The sequence below is a fragment of the Cavia porcellus genome, unplaced genomic scaffold (assembly GCF_034190915.1).
Source record: "Cavia porcellus strain 051 isolate PalLab524CR breed Dunkin Hartley unplaced genomic scaffold, mCavPor4.1 scaffold_11, whole genome shotgun sequence".
Taxonomy (NCBI): domain Eukaryota; kingdom Metazoa; phylum Chordata; class Mammalia; order Rodentia; family Caviidae; genus Cavia; species Cavia porcellus.
In genome coordinates this window covers 63,716,930-63,733,974 of record NW_026947494.1, presented here as the reverse complement: position 1 = coordinate 63,733,974, position 17,045 = coordinate 63,716,930, and the positions used below count along the sequence as shown (strand labels likewise).

General features: G+C 37.6%; 1 protein-coding gene across 1 annotated transcript in view; it reads right to left on the bottom strand.

Moving 5' to 3' along the window:
• The window catches only part of Cert1 (ceramide transporter 1), a 131,380-nt gene that overhangs the window by 42,224 nt on the left and 72,111 nt on the right, over positions 1-17,045 (bottom strand). The window contains 1 exon segment of the mRNA XM_063258366.1: positions 14,262-14,345. Within this exon segment, the coding sequence (XP_063114436.1) occupies positions 14,262-14,345 (84 nt within the window).

The window sequence follows — 17,045 nt, the reverse complement described above, 5'->3', positions numbered from 1 at the left end:
GAAGTGATACTTGCGACTTCAAATTCTCATAATAGAAATAGGACAGTACAGGTATAATCTGCATGAAGAAAGTGATAAACCACACTTTATCAAAATTAGAATTTTTTGCTCTTGAAGCCACTGTTAAGAAAATAAAGAGGTAAGTCACAGACTGGAAGAAAATTTTTGCATCACACACATTAATCAAGAAGTTGTATCCGGAAGATATCAAGCAGGCTGGGGTGCAGCTCTGAGGTTGGCTGTGTGCCTAGTGAGCACGAGGCCCTGGGTTCAGTCCTCAGCACCAAAAATAAAATAACAACAGAAGGTACCATGTAACCTCAAAATGGAACAGAAAGTTGAGTAAATTACCAGTAAAAAAAACTGAACAGTTGGGCCTGATGGCACACACCTGTAATCCTGGCACTTAGGAGGACTGCCACATGTTTAAAGCCAGTGTGGGCTACACAGTGAGTTAAAGGCCACCCTGGACTAAGTGAAATCTTGTCAAGGAAGAAGAAAGAGAGGGAGGAAGGGAGGTGAATACATTTCACCAAAAACCAGATAAAAAAATCCGTAATAAGCACAGTATATGTATTAAAATGCCTTCAATTTTAAAAGACTGACCATGCCAACTATTGGAAGGGATTTAGAAAACTGAAAATCTCATTTTTAACAGTTAAAAAGTGGCAGTTTAAGTTAAACACACGATTCTGCCATTCCACTTCTTGGTATCCATGCCCATGCAAAGGTCACAAGAATGTCCCCAGCAACTGTATTTTTAATAGTTAAAACTGCAAACAATCTACATATCTACTAAAAAATAACACACTGGATACCAATTGTGGCATATCTATATAATGGAACACTACGCAGCAATGAGAAGAAAGCAATTACTGATACACATAATAATGAAGTGAAAACTGAAAAAGGCAAAAAAGAACACGAGTCCAATTATTTTAAATTCTAGAAAATATAAACACGTACAGTGACAGAACACAGCTGAGTGGTTGTGAGTAAACAAGCAGACAGGAAGCAGATGATAAAGTAGATGAGGAAACAGATACATTAACCAACCTGTGCTGGTAGGTGTCAGGAAAATACAGACTTAAAAAAAATTTTATGCTTTAGGTAATTTGTCATTTACAGTTCAATGAAACTTTTAAAAAAGAGGTTTTCTTTAGAAGACTAAAAGTCTTTTCTACCCTTACAACATTTGTATTTTTATGCCTCTTTTCATTCACCATTTTATTAAAATTTATTATCAACTCAGAAATTCAAAGCTGTATAAAAGGATGTTGCTATTGCAATAACAGAATCGCATGCTAATTTACATACTAACAAGTTAAAAAAAACAAGAAATCGCTTTGCAAACTCCTTAGAAATACAGAAATATCTCTAGCTGCACTGAACTACTTCATAGAACAAAGCAGGAGTTATGTAATGAATTTGTAAGTTTTCAAACAGCTGAAAATAAAAATCTCATGCAATAAGACTTTTAAAATAGAAGTTTCTCATGTGATACCCATTTGAAAATTAACTGTCACAAAGACAAAACTGCTCCCTGATTTGTTATCCACTAGGCTCCTCTAAATACTGGTACTCTGATTTTTAATCCTTAAGGAAAAACTAGTGAAAACTCCAAAGTACTTAATATTTTTAGATGAGTTCACTTACTCATCTGAATCTCACCACTGAAGTTAAGGGGAAAATGTTCTTTTTCTTTCTTTCTAAATTTTGAGGTGGAATCTTGCTATGTTGCCCAGGCTGGTCTCAAACTCAGAGTCTCATGCCTTAGGTTCTTGAGCAGACGAACTGCAGGCATGTGCCACCCATTCCCAATGGGAAAATGTTCTTAAAGAGATCAGGTGACATGCCTTACCTTCTTCTGAGAAAACAATACACTGCAGTATAAGAAAGTTCTAAGTATGTAACAATGCACATGAAGGACATTAAAAGGGAGAAACTGCAGAACAATATATAAAACTAGATTTGTCAGTAGTCAAAGACTATCATTCAGATTTACAGTTTAACTCTGACCTTACACTTTAAAACTCTTTCAAAGGTATAACAATGTAGAAAATCAAGCGATCTGTAAGCTAATATAAACGTGTCAAGAATAAAAACAAATGCTGTTACAAGTGAGAGATCTGCAATTCTCATTTTGCCTTTTGCACTCTGCTTTCAGTCACAGACAACTTCACCCCAGTCTCTGCTAGTTTTTCCATTTCACCACATAATGTATTCTAAATGATTATATATGGCACAGAAAGTAGAAACTGGTAGAGAAATCCCTCTTAACATAGCAGAATGGCAATTCTGTTTAAAACTCTTCTCATGTGGAGAAAGAAGAATTGTGGCAGAAAACACCATATGACTACTAGTATCAATCATACTAGGATCAAAAGTTACTGGTTTTGTACTACTGGCATAGTTTAGATTTAGTTATTTTAACAAAATAAACCATGTGGCTGAGGACTATGGTGCTGGTATTAATCATATGAGGATCCAAAATCACTGTTTGAATTATTAGCCCATTTTAGATACAATTATTCTAACAAAATAAGTTACCAGCTATCTAAAAACTGAATATAAAATATCCACATATAAAAAGTCCTTGAGCCTAAAGGAGTTAAATGTAACCTGTAGTGCAAATCTGATGTACAGACAATTACTATATGAGCAAGCACAGAGAAAACAAGTGTGTTTAGGAAGAAAGGACAAGATAATATCAATACTTTAATGATAAATGCACATTCCCCTATTATTAAATTTTTAGTTTCATCAAGAGTATATTTTGACTTTATACATCAACTAATACTTATTTTCATTTTATGCAGATTTCATGAAAAGGTTCTTGTAAATGATTTACAAAGTGGAAAACTAAAAAATATATCCATAAAAAAGTACATACAGGAAACCATTTGCAACATTTAATTCTTTTGGATATTTCCTATAAGCAAACATATAAAAATGACTGACTAGGGCTGGGGATTTAGCTCAGCGGCATGAGCGCCTGCTTTGTAAGCAGGCAGTCGTGAGTTCGATCCCTGGTACCGATAAAAATGAAAAAGACAAAAAAAAAAAAAAAAAAAAAAAGTCTGACTAGATTCTTCTACTTAGCATGTTTTTCAAGGTTTGTCCATGTTATATAGCATATCTCTAAACATGGTTCATGGTTCATGAATGTTTCTGTTTATGAACAATCTGGTTTGTAAACAAAAGGGTTCAGCAAAATTTTGCTTCCATTCACAAACTCCACATGGGGTGACAAACATGAGTGAGGCCATTTTCCCCACACAAAAACAAATGCAAGCATCTTCCTCCAAATCACAGAATAAATTAGGCTCATAACCGAGGTTATCACTGTACTTTATTCCATTAAGTGGGTAATATTTCACTGCATGGATATATCATATTTGATCTGTTCATCAGTGGGGAGAAATCTGGGTTGTTTTCATTTTGTGTCTGTAATGCATGATGCTGCTATGGACATTCAAGCCCACACTTTGACGGGGACATATGTTTTCACTTCTATTTCATATATAACTAGAAATGGAATTGCCACATCTAACAATAACTACCTATAACCTTCTCAGGAACTGCCAGAATGTTTGCCAAAGCAGCTGTACCATCTCACATTCCCAGCAGCAGTGTGTGAGGCATCAATCCTTCACAACCTTACCCATACTGCTGTTAGATGGTTTCTGATGACAGTCACTATAACAGGTATGAAGTGACATTGTATGTTATCTTCCAACATATGGTTAATAAGGTCAAGATCTATACGGCTATTAGTATATCTTCTTTGCTGAAATGTGCTCACATGCTCTGCTGATTTTTAAATTGAAGGATTACTGAGACTTCTTTATGTATTTTAGACACAAATACATTACCAGATACATCACTCACAAGTGTTTCTCCTGTTTTGTGAGTTATTTCACTTTTTGAAATTCTTTGAAACACAAAATTTATTTTGATAAGAGCCAACTGACCTATTGTTTAACTTTTCATTTGTATTTTTAGTGTCACATCTGAGAAGACTTTGTCTAACCTGAGGTCACTGTAGTGCTGACTGTGTCAACTTCAGACATTTAGTAGCTAAACTAAATAGGCTTAGCAATTCTACACCCTAGGGTGTAGAAGACCAGCACTAGGGTGGCTCATCTCCTGGATGATAAAAAAGGGAAGGAAGGATGAGATTCCATTCTTTGGAGGAACTCCAGTCTTCACTTTCAACTTGGATATCACCTCCTGGCTTTTGGCGCAGACTCTTGGGCTTCTGCCTTAGATCCTGTGGCTTTCTGTCACAGGCGTTATCAGCCTGCTGGTGCAGACTTGCAGGGGACACTGCAGTGAATCTTGGATTGAATCCTTCGGCCTCCAGTTTGCAGACACCCTCTGCACGCTTCATCTGATTCTGTGGCTGACCATCGTAAGCCAATCTTGTAAACTTTTATAATTTGTATAACTGGTGTTGTATTTATTAGGTAAAATCCTGACTAATACAGTCATGAAGATTTACTCATATTTTCTTCTAAAAGTTTTTAAGTTTTGAGTTCATTGTATTTGGTATGATAAAGAATTCAACTTCATTCTTTTGCATACTGATATCCAACTGCTCCAGTGTAATTGAAAAGATTATTCTGCCCACCGAAGTGACCTGGCTTGTGAAATACTAACTGGCTATAAATGTGAGGCTTTATTTCTGGACTCTGCTTATTTCACTGATCTATTATGCCTATCTCCTATACCAGTAGTATATAGTGTCTTGGTTACTAATGCTTTGCAGAAACTAGAAGTGTAAATACTTTATTTTTTAAAGCACAAGGAACTGAACCGAGATCCTTCACATTGAGCTCCACTCCCCCACATGACAGTTATCTGAGTCAACTGGAGTACGAAATGCTCAACTCACTGGATTAGCACGGCTTTGCATGTGCCTGAATGGATTTATTGAAGGCAGAAGACCCACCACGGGTGCGAGTGACTTATACCTGAATGCAATAAAAGGTAAATGAGAAAGAAAGGCCTTCCTAGGACGTAGCACCAATCTCCCCCACAAAAAGGAAGGTGTTATTTCTTTTCCTTTGGAGGAGCTCCAGTCTTTGCCTTCTCCTAAGATGCCCATCTCCTGGCTTTCAGCTAAGCCTTTTCAGTCTTTCAGTGCAGATCCTTCAGCCTCCTGATACACACTCATATAGCTTCTCCAGATCTTCGACATGTGCCTAGATCCTTTGGATCTTTTGCACTCTTCTACACCTGACTGCAGGCAGCCAATGTAAGCCTACCTTGTCAATCCTTACTTACTTATATTAAACCTGATTCTTTAGTGAGCTACCAGGAGTGGCTCTAGAGAAATAGAATTATAAAGATGAAACACTTTAATGGCTTTGGTGGTCCCTGAGTTGGCTAATTTGGTAAGACCTAAAGTTGCCATGGTCTCTCCCCTGATAATGTGGTGAACAGACAGCCCAGTTCTAGGATGTGAACTGTGCAAAACAGTGCAGATGCATTCAACTGGACTAATTCACCTAATTCATTTCTGAGATACAAGGAATTTACAGCTCTATGTATGATACTTTTGAATATTTTTGGCAGAACAGAAAGTATAATAATGCTGGCCAGATGGGCTTAGCAGCTTTAGACAAGCTGGTGAAGGAAAATAAGCTCAAAACAAGCACAGAAAGAAAAAAACAACACAGGAAATCTAAAGTCTTTTAACTGTGAAAACAAACTAATAAAGGAAAACTAAGGGGCTTAAAGATTCAAATTCCCAACTCTAGACACACGTAAAGAAACTAAGTTTCTAACTGTGCCTTGCAATGAGAATCTCTTTTCCTTTAGCCCCAAGGCTGAGATTGCAAAAACCTGAAAACAGGCCTTCATGATTAGATTTAATGCTCAGCCTTGAAGGGCATCTGAAGTAAAGATGAAGGCACTACTTGGGATGGAAATGTTTGGGGGATCCTGACAAGGCTGGAAACAGAGCCCCAAGACAGTAATGTAATGAGACTATTTTGCCAAAAGAAGACATTACCCTACCTACAGTGGCATAGACATCCTCACCTCCATCCTCTACCGTACTGGCCTCCCTTCTATACCTGGGGAAACAGATCCTCTGTGGAACAAGCCATGATATAGCCACTCCTCAGGACACACCCTCACCACCCATTTTTGTCTCTAGGCCCATGACCAGGCTCAAATCCCAGAAGGCTCCTAAAGATGGGGTACACGGTGTGACCCATGATTGCGGTTCACTATTTTGCCAAAGAACCTCTGGAATTTCTCTTACAAGCAGAGGCCTGATGAGCAAGTATGGGAATGAATTTTAAGGGTGTGGGATAATGGTGGCAAAAACATACATTTTGATCAAACTAAGTTTGTTGGTATGGACCAGTTAAGTAGAGTAGCTGTGGAGTAAATAGTTTATACTGTTAATAGTTTATTCAGCTGGTTAGCAAGAGCAAGTATCAAAAGATAGCTCACTGTAAGTTAAGAGATGCCTGATATTCCATGGTTTGCTGATGTAGAAGGGATTCAAAGCCTCAGGAAAATGGGAATGCTGGAGTAGATCTGTCATGTTCAACCTAAAACTCCACACAGGGATCTGGAAAATATACTCTTCACTAACATCTTGAGAAACATATTTGTGATGGGAGCACCAGCACCTCTGAAGAGCCCTATTATTGTTCTTTCTACATGCCACACTTTACAGAGGAGATTATTATTCATTTGGGAACTTTAGGGCCAAAGGGTTTAAGATTCCAAAGTGGCAAGGGTCAAGTGGTATAGTAGGACTTAACCACCAAAGGTAGGGTTCAAGTACTTACTGTAATGCACAGCAGACAAGGAGCAATGATCACAACGGTTTGACAACAGCAGCTCTCGCTGATTAGCCACGGTATTCCCAAAAGTAAAAAGGACAGGAAACCTACTAAATTTTTACCAGATTTATATAGTTAGAAAAACTTAAGGGCAAATGAACAGAAACCTACTTCAAATCATGATGACAGAGAATCACGGCCCCTCAATCAGTTCCCAGATTTGAGTCAGATTATAGACCCAGAACCCCTTGAATGAAAAGAAGGGCTGGGTCTGAGGAAGGAACCTGGTTTACTACCAAAAGTGTGTATCATCAATCTCTTTCCCATCCTTCTCTATAGGGACCTACAGCCTTTTACTAGGGTTACTGTACAATGGGAGAAGGGAAATGATCAGACATTTCAAGGACATGAATTCTGAACTAATTCCAGAAGACCAAAACATCATTATGGTCATCCAGTAAGAAGAGAGTCCTATGGATGTCAGGTGATCAACACAGTTTTGACAAAGGTCTGGTTCACAGTGGGTCCAGTGGGTCCTCAAATCTATCCTGTAATCATTTCCCTTGTTCCAGAATGTGTAACTGGGATAGATGTACTTAGTACTATACTTGGCAGAATCTTTACATTGGTTCCTTGCTGTAGTGTGTGGGCTATTATGGTTGGAAAGGCCAAATGAAGTCATCAGAGTTGCCTTTTCCTGTGAAAATAATAATCCAAAAACCGTATTGCATTTGTGGAGGGATTACAGTGATTAGTGCCACTATAAAGGACTTTAAAGATACAAGGGTGGTGGTCCCCACATCTCTATTTAATTCTTCACTTGGCCTGTGCAAAAGGAAGATGGGTCTTGAAGAATGATGGTGGATTACTGTACACTAGATCAAGTGGTAATTCTGACTGTGGCTGCTGTACCAGATGTAGTGTCCTTGCTTGACCAGATTAACACATGTCCTGGCACTTGGTACACAGCGACTGGTTTGGCAAACGCCTCCTTTTTCATATCTGTCCATAAGGAACATCAGAAAAAATTTTCTTTCAGCTGGCAAGGCCAGCAGTACACCTTCTGTTCAGCCTCAAGGCTATATTAACTCTCTAGCCTTGTATTACAACTTAGTTAACAGGAATCTTGATCACCTTTCTCTCCCACTGGTCCTTACACTGATATTATGGTGATCGGACCATGTGAGCAGGAGGCAACAATTACTCTGGACTTGTTAGTAAAGCATTTGTGAGTCAAGAGAATGGGCAATGATCCCAATTAACATTCAAGGTCCTTCTGTCTCAGTTAAATTTCTAAGAGTTCACTGATATGGGACATAGAGATATTTCTTCTAAGATGCAAGATGAGTCCTATCTGGTTCCTCCTACAACCAAAAAAGAGGCACAACACCTAATGGGCCTATTTGGATTTTGGAAGCAAAGCAATCCTTATCTTAGGTGTTTTACTCTGGCTCATTTACTGAGTGACTCAAAAAGCTATTAGTTTTGAGTGGGGCCCAGAACAACAGAAGGTTCTGAAACAGGTCCAGGCTGGTATATAGGCTGTTCTGCCACTTGGGATCACGAGATCCAGGAGATCCAACAGTATCTGAAGTGTCACTGGTAGGTAAGGATGCTGATTGGAATCTCTTGCAGACCCCTCATAGGTGAATTGCAGCAGAAACCTTTAGGATTCTGAAGCAAGACTCTGCCATCATCTGCAGACAACTATTCTCCCTTTCAAAAGTAGCTGCTGGCCCGGTACTGGGCCTTAGTGGAAATTTAATCTTTGAACATGGGACATCAGGTTACTATACCCATCATGAGCTAGATATTACCTGATCCACTCTGTCACAAACTTGGCCAAAGTAGGTCCAGAGGACATAAATAAGTTACATGGTTCCTACTGCTATACTGTCTTTTCTCTCTCTCTCTCAGCATGCAAATATGGCCTCATGGCATTTACCATATGATCAACTGTCAGAAGAAGAGAAGGCTAGTTTTGGATGGTTTTGCACATTATGCAGGCACCATCCACAGGTGGAGAGCAGTAGCATTTTGGTCCCTTTCCAGAACATTCCTAAAGGACAGTGGTGAAGGGAAATTGTCACAGTGGGCAGAACTTTCACCAGTGCATAATTTTGCCTGGAAGAAAAAATGGACAGATGTGCAGCTATATACTGATTCATTGGCTGTAGCCAATGCTCTGGCCAGATAATCAGAAACTTAGAACATGATTAGAAAACTAGTGACCAAGATGTCTGGCTAAGAGGTATGTGGATAGATCTCTTCATATGGGCAGAGGATATAAAGGTATTTCTATCCCATGTAAACAGTCACTACAAAGTGACCTCAGCAAAAGAGGACTTTAACACAGACATTTCTTTTTTAACAACTGAGTTCTAGTCCTGCCACTAGACTGTTAAATGAATTGGTTGCTAAATAAGCAATTGTATATAGTATGTACATTACAATATTCAGAACAAAGCAATAGTCAAAGGAAATTCCAACTTGACAACTTTACTTTTATTTGCATAACTCAATACTGTATAACAGAACATAAAACTACAATCCGCAAAAATCATGGTACTGTACAAACATGGTATCCTATACAAAAAAAGACATTGAGGCTCTAAAAACAAACTATACAGAACTGTACAAAAAAGGAAAGATGATTGTAAGATCAAACAGCATGTCTCAGTCTTAAGTCGAAACAGATATTAAACATGTAGGTTGTTAAGGAATATCTATAAGTAGATAAGAGGACATGTTTTGTTGAGGGCAGTCAACCTCTTTTTTTGGCTACGCTTGTCATTGACCAGTGGGCTCATGAACAAAGTGGAACAGGGATGGGCTCAGTAACACACTCCCAACTCACCAAGGGACCAAAGCCACAGCTAAGTATCCAATATTCCTGCTGAAGAGACCAGCACAAGTCTCAGACATGGCATCCACTTCCATGGTTATGAGCCTGCGACCAGGTGACAGGATGATTATATTGGACCACTTCCACTGATACCGAGCACAGCTAACACCATCCCATTAACCTGCACCATTTTAGATTTAAGTGTCTGTTTCCTTAAGTTTGTTTCTTATAAATGCTGAAATCCCTCGCTAAGCAGAACCACACCATGATTTGTCACATGATTAGGTAAAATTTGCATACTAGTTCTCTGGAAAGCACCTGCTACTTTTAGAAAGTGGACTGTTTATTTTTAGAAATCACCTAAACTGCATTTAAGCTGCTGTTTTCCTCTCCTCATGGTAGAAGCTCCTACTTTGGTGGGACTTCGTCTGCAGGCAACAAAGCTCGCATGGATCTGTTCTCAGCCTCCATGAGTGTTCCTCGCTATTCTGCTGTAATATCATCATGAAAAGGGCAGCACTAGGGGCTGGGGATTTAGCTCAGCAGCATAAGTGCCTGCCTTGCAAGCAGGCAGTCGTGAGTTTGATCCCAGGTACCGATAAAAAGGAAAAAGACAAAAAAAAAAAAAAAAAGAAAAGAAAAGGGCAGCACTTTGTTCTTATTGGCATAGACACTTATTCTGGGTATAGATTTGCCTTCCTTACACTTAGTCCTTCTGTCAAATCTGTGGACTTACAGAATGCCTTATCCACTCTCACAGAATTCCATAGAGCATGGAATTCCCTCTAGCTTGCAGGGTTGGGGCAAAGTTCTTCAAAAGGCTGTATATGGCTTGAATGAGTATCCATAGTACCATATAGGTTCATAAGTACAGGTACTACTCACCTGCTATCCCTAGTGACCCAATAACAAAATTTTCCTGTTCCTGCAATCTTATGCTCTGGTGGCCTAGAAGTCTTACTGTCCCAGAGTGGGAAAGGCTTGTGCCAGAAGGCACAACAATCATTCCACTGAACTAAAAGCTGAGGCTCCCCATTGGTCATTTTGGTCTCTTCATACAACTAAGCAAACATGCTGAAAAGGGAGTTATACTGTTGGCAGGGTAAACTGGTCTAATACCCTACAATGGAAGGAAGGAAAAATATACTTGAAGTGTAGAAGAGTGCCTCCTAGAATTGCTGTGTATTGTTAATAATGGGAAACTGCAACTCAATCCAGGCAGGATGAAAAATGGCCCAGAACCTTCAGTAATAAAAGTATGAGTCACCTCAGCAGGGAAAGAACCAAAACATGCTGATGTGCTTGCTGAAGGTCATGGGTAGCAGTTCTACATATCAGCTACGACTCTGCGATCAATAATAGAAACAAGGATTCTAACTATGATAGTGCTCTCCTAATATGCTTCCTATGTAATATAATGTTGACCAATTTAATACTGGTTCTTAAGTACTGTTAAAGCTACTTATAATGTTCAAGTTATGAAATATTAGAAGCACCACCTACAGAAAAATTACTTTCTATTGTAGGGAGAGAATTAGTGTATTTTCACTTGTACACCAGATGGTTTGTACAATGTTAGGCATAATTATGAATGTGTCTTTGTGTCTGGAGACTAAGTACATTATAAAAAAGTATACACCTGGCTGACAAGTTGACAAGGGCAGGATTATGGTAGTTAACTCTTAAGTCAACTTGAGTAAGAAATGCCCAATTGACAGGATTAGCATAGTTATAGGTGTGGCTGGATGGCAAAGATGTAGGAGTGGCACAAAGCAGCCTGCAGTCTAATGGAGTAAGAGGGAACAAAGAAGAAAGTCTCGCTTTTGTTTTTCTGAAGGAGCCCCAGTCTTCGCGTTTGCCTTGAATGTCTATTCGCTGGCTTCCAGCACAGATACTTTGGCCTTCCAGCACAGACTATCTGGACTTTGGATACGGATTCCCATGGGACTTACCCTGAGCTCCAGGCCTTCACCCTTTAATCAGGTCCCCTGGATCTCCAGTGTGCAGACAGCTTTTTGCACTCTTCTCACCTCTGTGGATGGTCTGTGTAAGTCTACCTTGTAAATCATCATATATATTTATATCTTACATTAACTCTATTTCTCCAGTGAGCACTGACTGATACTATTTTTTATGATCTGTTCATTTTTTACTGTGAGACAGTCTTGCTACATCATTTAGTTCCTCAGGGTAAGCATGAATTTATAATCTTTTTGCCTCAGCCTCTGAACATTGTTACTCTGGTTTTTTTCCAAGACTTTTAGTGATTCTCGGCTTTTGCACACTCACATAAATTTTACACTCAGCTTATTAACTTTAAAAAACATACTGAGGGGTGGGCTGTAGTGGGAGAACCAGACAGCAGCCCCTTTTTGTGAGTTGGCAGCATTCACAGGCCCCCAGGAGAGAACAAGAAGCCAGCCCCTTTCCGTAGTTGGTGCCATTCATGGGCCACAAGGAGGAGAAGAAGAAGCCAGTCCCTTCCTCTGAGTCAGCACGAGTATGGGCTGTGGGGAGGAGAATCAGACACCAGGCCCTTTCTGTGAGTTGGTGCCATTTGTGGGCCACGAAGAGGAGAATGAGACGCCAGCTCCTTCTGGTGCATGGGCTGGGAGATAAGAGCTATGATTTGCTCCTTGTTATAAGCAACCAGTTGACCTAGAGAAACACGGGCTGAGATGATGGCTACTGAAGTATAATATAACTTAATGCTTGTAGTGTTCAGTGTTTTACTGACTTTGCAGACCTAAAGGCTGTAGTCTTAGCATCTATTTAAAGGATAACAATATGCAATGTAGCACCTATGAGGGAATCTCCATCTGAAGGTGGTAGCCACTGTTAATTCCATACTATCTTGTTTTAAAGTCCTGTATCGTTTTCATTGTTTGGTTTTATTCTATTTTGTCTTATTTGGTTTTATTGTATCTGATGGCATGAACAGCTATTTCAAAGATAACAAAACATGGAAGCTATTATCAGATCTCTGGGAGATAAGGAGGACTACACAGCATGCAGATCTCAACAATCAGTATGTACATTCCCGTTTAATCAATTATTAATAGGACAGTATATCTATCTTGTTTGCCAAATCTAGAAATCTCCAGTTTAATATCTAGAACAACGTAAGTTTCGATTCAATTTTGGGAATATAGGTGGAATAGCTTGAGTTTATGTGGAATGCAGAATCAGGCCTGGAAGTTTAAACACCTTTTAATTATTTTTCTAATATAGAAACAATATACTTTTTTCTATTAAAGCAGATTATTCATTGTGAAATAAAATGTAACTCCAAAGATCCTTCCTAAAATAGTCCTTTACTTCCACAAAGATATAGTAATCTAGATGAACTGATAGCTTTTAACATTTAGTCTTGTAAGGACGATTTTGATAAGCCACTAATATCAAGCTAATATTTTACAAGAATAGTAAAAGTAAGTTTTATAGGGGCTGGGGATTTAGCTCAGCGGCACAAGCACCTGCCTTGTAAGCGCATGGCTGTGAGTTCGATCCCTGGTACTGATAAAAAAAAAGTTTTATGGAAGAAAAAAAAGCCAGGATGAGGATGATAAACAAGAAAATAAGGAAACTTTAGAGGATAGGGAAACATCATAATTTAGTACCAATAAAGGAATACTGGGCCGAGGATTTAGCTCAGAGGCATAAAGCACCTGCCTTGCAAGCACGAGGTTGTGAGTTCGATCTCTAGTACAGAAAAAAAAAAAAAAAAGAAAAGAAAAAAATATTCTATGATCACTAAAATAGGAAATTATTTCTATGCATGTAAAATTTTTAAAAAACAACACATAGGGGATTGCAAGGTCCTGGGTTCAACTCCCAGTACCACAAAACAAACAAACAAGACAAATTCCAACGTTTAAATTTGTGCTATCATCATATAGATCTTATTCCATATTCTTATATAATTTCAAAAAAATTAAAAGTACAATTTAGATTAACTTTTTTTCACAAAGGCCTTTTTGTACTTAAGAAGTTTTAGAAATATACTTTTTCTTAGGACCGTGTCATAAGATGAGCACTGATTATAGTCCACACTAATGAGTAACTCAGAATTCTGACTAGTAAGTTAGTCAATATAAATAGGGTAATAGTTAGTAAACCAGTACATGAAATAGATCATCCTGCTCCTGGGCTTAGAAGCAATTATGATGTGAAATGGGGCTATTTCAATAGTTTTCTATAATAACACCAATTTTTCAGTAGTAGTTCTTCAAGTGGAGAAAAACTGTGTTAAATAGAAAAAAAATACATTTTAAAGAAAACATTAAAGTCAAGTTCCCTGAAAAATTTCTCTCCTAATGGGAAAAAAGTCTAGTACTTAAAAATTGATTTTGTGAATATTTCTGAGGCAAATGAGCTAATGACTGGAATTTAGAATGCGCATTTGGTACAGAGTGGCCAAAGTTATACAACATCAGAAGGTGTATTTTACCTGCATTACTTTTCTCTGAAGATATTTTAGCTAGGATTCCTGCAGTTCCACTGCTTTTTAAGTATGCTCAATGATGAATTACTCTTTGTTATATAATGAGCTGTTATATAATGTCAGACAGTATATTTTATTTAGCTGAGGGAGAAAATGCATTACTTACACTTTTCTTTATTGCCATTGGTATTGTGCAAGAAGTCACCATCAGAACGTGTTGTAGGAAAGTCATCTTCATCATCTTCTACCACTAAATAAAATACATTTAAGAATATTAGAATGATAAAAGGGAATCAGTTTATTCTTATATTCCACCGAATCAATATTCTTTGGATTCTATTAAGTATAAGACCTAACTTACCTTTTGTATTTTCACTAGACAACAAGTTATCCTCAATAAATATAATTAAACAAGATATTCTGCCAGGCATTGGGGAACACACCTGTAATTCCAGTACTTGGGAGGCTGAGGTAGGAGGACTGCTGTGAGTTCAAGGCCAGTCTGAGCTACCCAGTGAGTTCAAAGTCCACCTGAACTACACAGCAAAATCCTGTCTCAAAAAAAAAAAGATACATTTTAACTATCCCTTCTTACGTGTATAAGAGATGATTATTAAATTGTAACATTTTTCCCTTAGTTTTCTTATCTATCACAGGCCATTTCATGTCTCTGAAAGGCCTAGAAGGGAGTAGTAGTACTGTAAAAGGATATCCATGTGTAGAGGACACCATAGCTTGTTTCTCAGTGTTTTAAATCTGAAATTTAAAGGAAAATAGAACTACTTCCAGATAAGATATTTTCAATCATCCTACTGGGTTTATATGCCTAGAAATCCTTTTATAACACCTCTAATTCCAGAAGAAAAAAATTAAAACTAAACAAAAAATACAATTCTTTTTCTCTTGTATACCATTCTTTTATTCCTTTTACTACTTCATATTATACTTTGATCTTTTTACTGTATATATTACTCATAATGGAAACTTTTGAATCTCAACCCCTGACCTATTTTCTGCTTTCATCAAATATTTTGTGGATTAATTTACAGGTTGAGTACCTATCATCTAGATATCTGAAATTCGAAATGCTGTGATGTCCAAATTTTGAGTGCTGATGTGATGGTATAAGTGGAAAGTAACACACGTGACATTAGGCACACAACAAAATACTGTATAAAAGTATCTCCAGGTTATGCATATTCAATATATATGAAACGTTAAGTGGATTCTGTGTCTACACTTGGGTCATATTGCAAATCCATCTCATATGTATATGGAAATATTCCAAATCCACAACAAATTCAAAATCCTAAATAATTTTAATCCCAACTATTTTGGATAAAGAATATTCAACCTGTGTATCTTCTGAAGGACTCTACACAAGGAATCTTCACGCTAAATTAATGATATACATAATTGTGTATTTCTTTATCTTAGGAGTACTTTGGATCTGTAAGGAAAATCATATTCTCTTTACCTCTTTCCTCTATGGATGCAGAACCCAACTGAATACCGTATTTCCTCCCTTGACTAAATGGTAGGAATCACCATGAACATTTCTAATTACTGGACTACTTTTTCATCATTTAAAAATTTTGCTACTCAATAATACTAAATTTTTCTAACTGTAACCTGCTGTTATTTACTAATACCTTGTATTCATTTCTACCCAGCTGAATGACATTGCCATCATTCTTACAGACTTCAATACCTTTAATGAAACCTCTGCAGATATCTTTGTGCTAAGATAAACTATTCTCCCACATTCAATGGATCTTTATGTCCCCATCAATCATTTGTCAATATGGTAAATTCTAAGGAATTCATTGACATAGTATACTTCTTTTTTTAAATCAATGTTTATTATCAGACAAGATCCTGGCCTTAACTCAGTATTACCTGACTAACTGCTTTTAAAAGTTTCTTAATGGCTTATATTTCACTTACCTATTAGTACCAAATTTGAGTTACAAAATATCACTTTCATATTCTTAATCCTATGTTTGGCTCCTCCTATACTTTTATCATCATTCATGATTTATAGTCTTAATTTTGTTATCTTCAAGCAAACCTAAAAAGTACATTCCAGCACCACCCCTCAGCTAAACCTTGAACTCAACTTGGATCTAAACCTTCAATTTTAGAGTGGCCAAATAAGGTTCCATGAACACACAATCATCTCACTTCTCTCTCCTCTCTCTCTCTCTCTCTCTCACACACACACACACACACACACACACACACACACACACACACTTCTTGTTCATTTCTCTCTTATATATCTTCAGAGAAAAAAAATTTGAAAAATTCCTACTACCGGGAGGAGATCTTTTTATGTGTTTGTGGGGTTTTGCTACATTACCCAGACTAGTCTTGAGCTCCTAGACTGAAGTGATTCTCCTGTCTCAGCTACTTGTGTAGCTAGGACTACAGATAAACACAACTGTGCCCAGCTAAGGAGGGATGTATAACAATGTCATTCAGGAAGTCTTTAACATATGAAAAACCCATTCCTGAAAAGCTTTTAGGTTCTAGGCTGGGTCTGGACAAATATATTATTTATCACAGAAGTACAAACTTTTTCTTTATGTTTATTTTCCTTGCATATTTCGTATTCAGATAAAAGCCATGCCAACCAACTGAATTTATAATGCAACTATCCCTAAATTAGTTCCCTAGCCTAATCCCAAATAGATGACTTTCACATACCATTTAAGATTCTTACTTCACTTCTCAGATTTTTACAAATATCCCTACTTTTTTGCATCCCATTAATGAAAAAAATTCTATCTTCCTCCCATTTCTACCTTTATCTTTTCTACAATAACAGATATTTCATATTACATTACAGTAATTCCAGGCTTTATGTATTTTCACAGATTAAAGGATGCTTCCTTAAAAAATTCAAAAGCCCTCTAAATAATATTTCTCTTTTTCTGCTGCCCTTTCC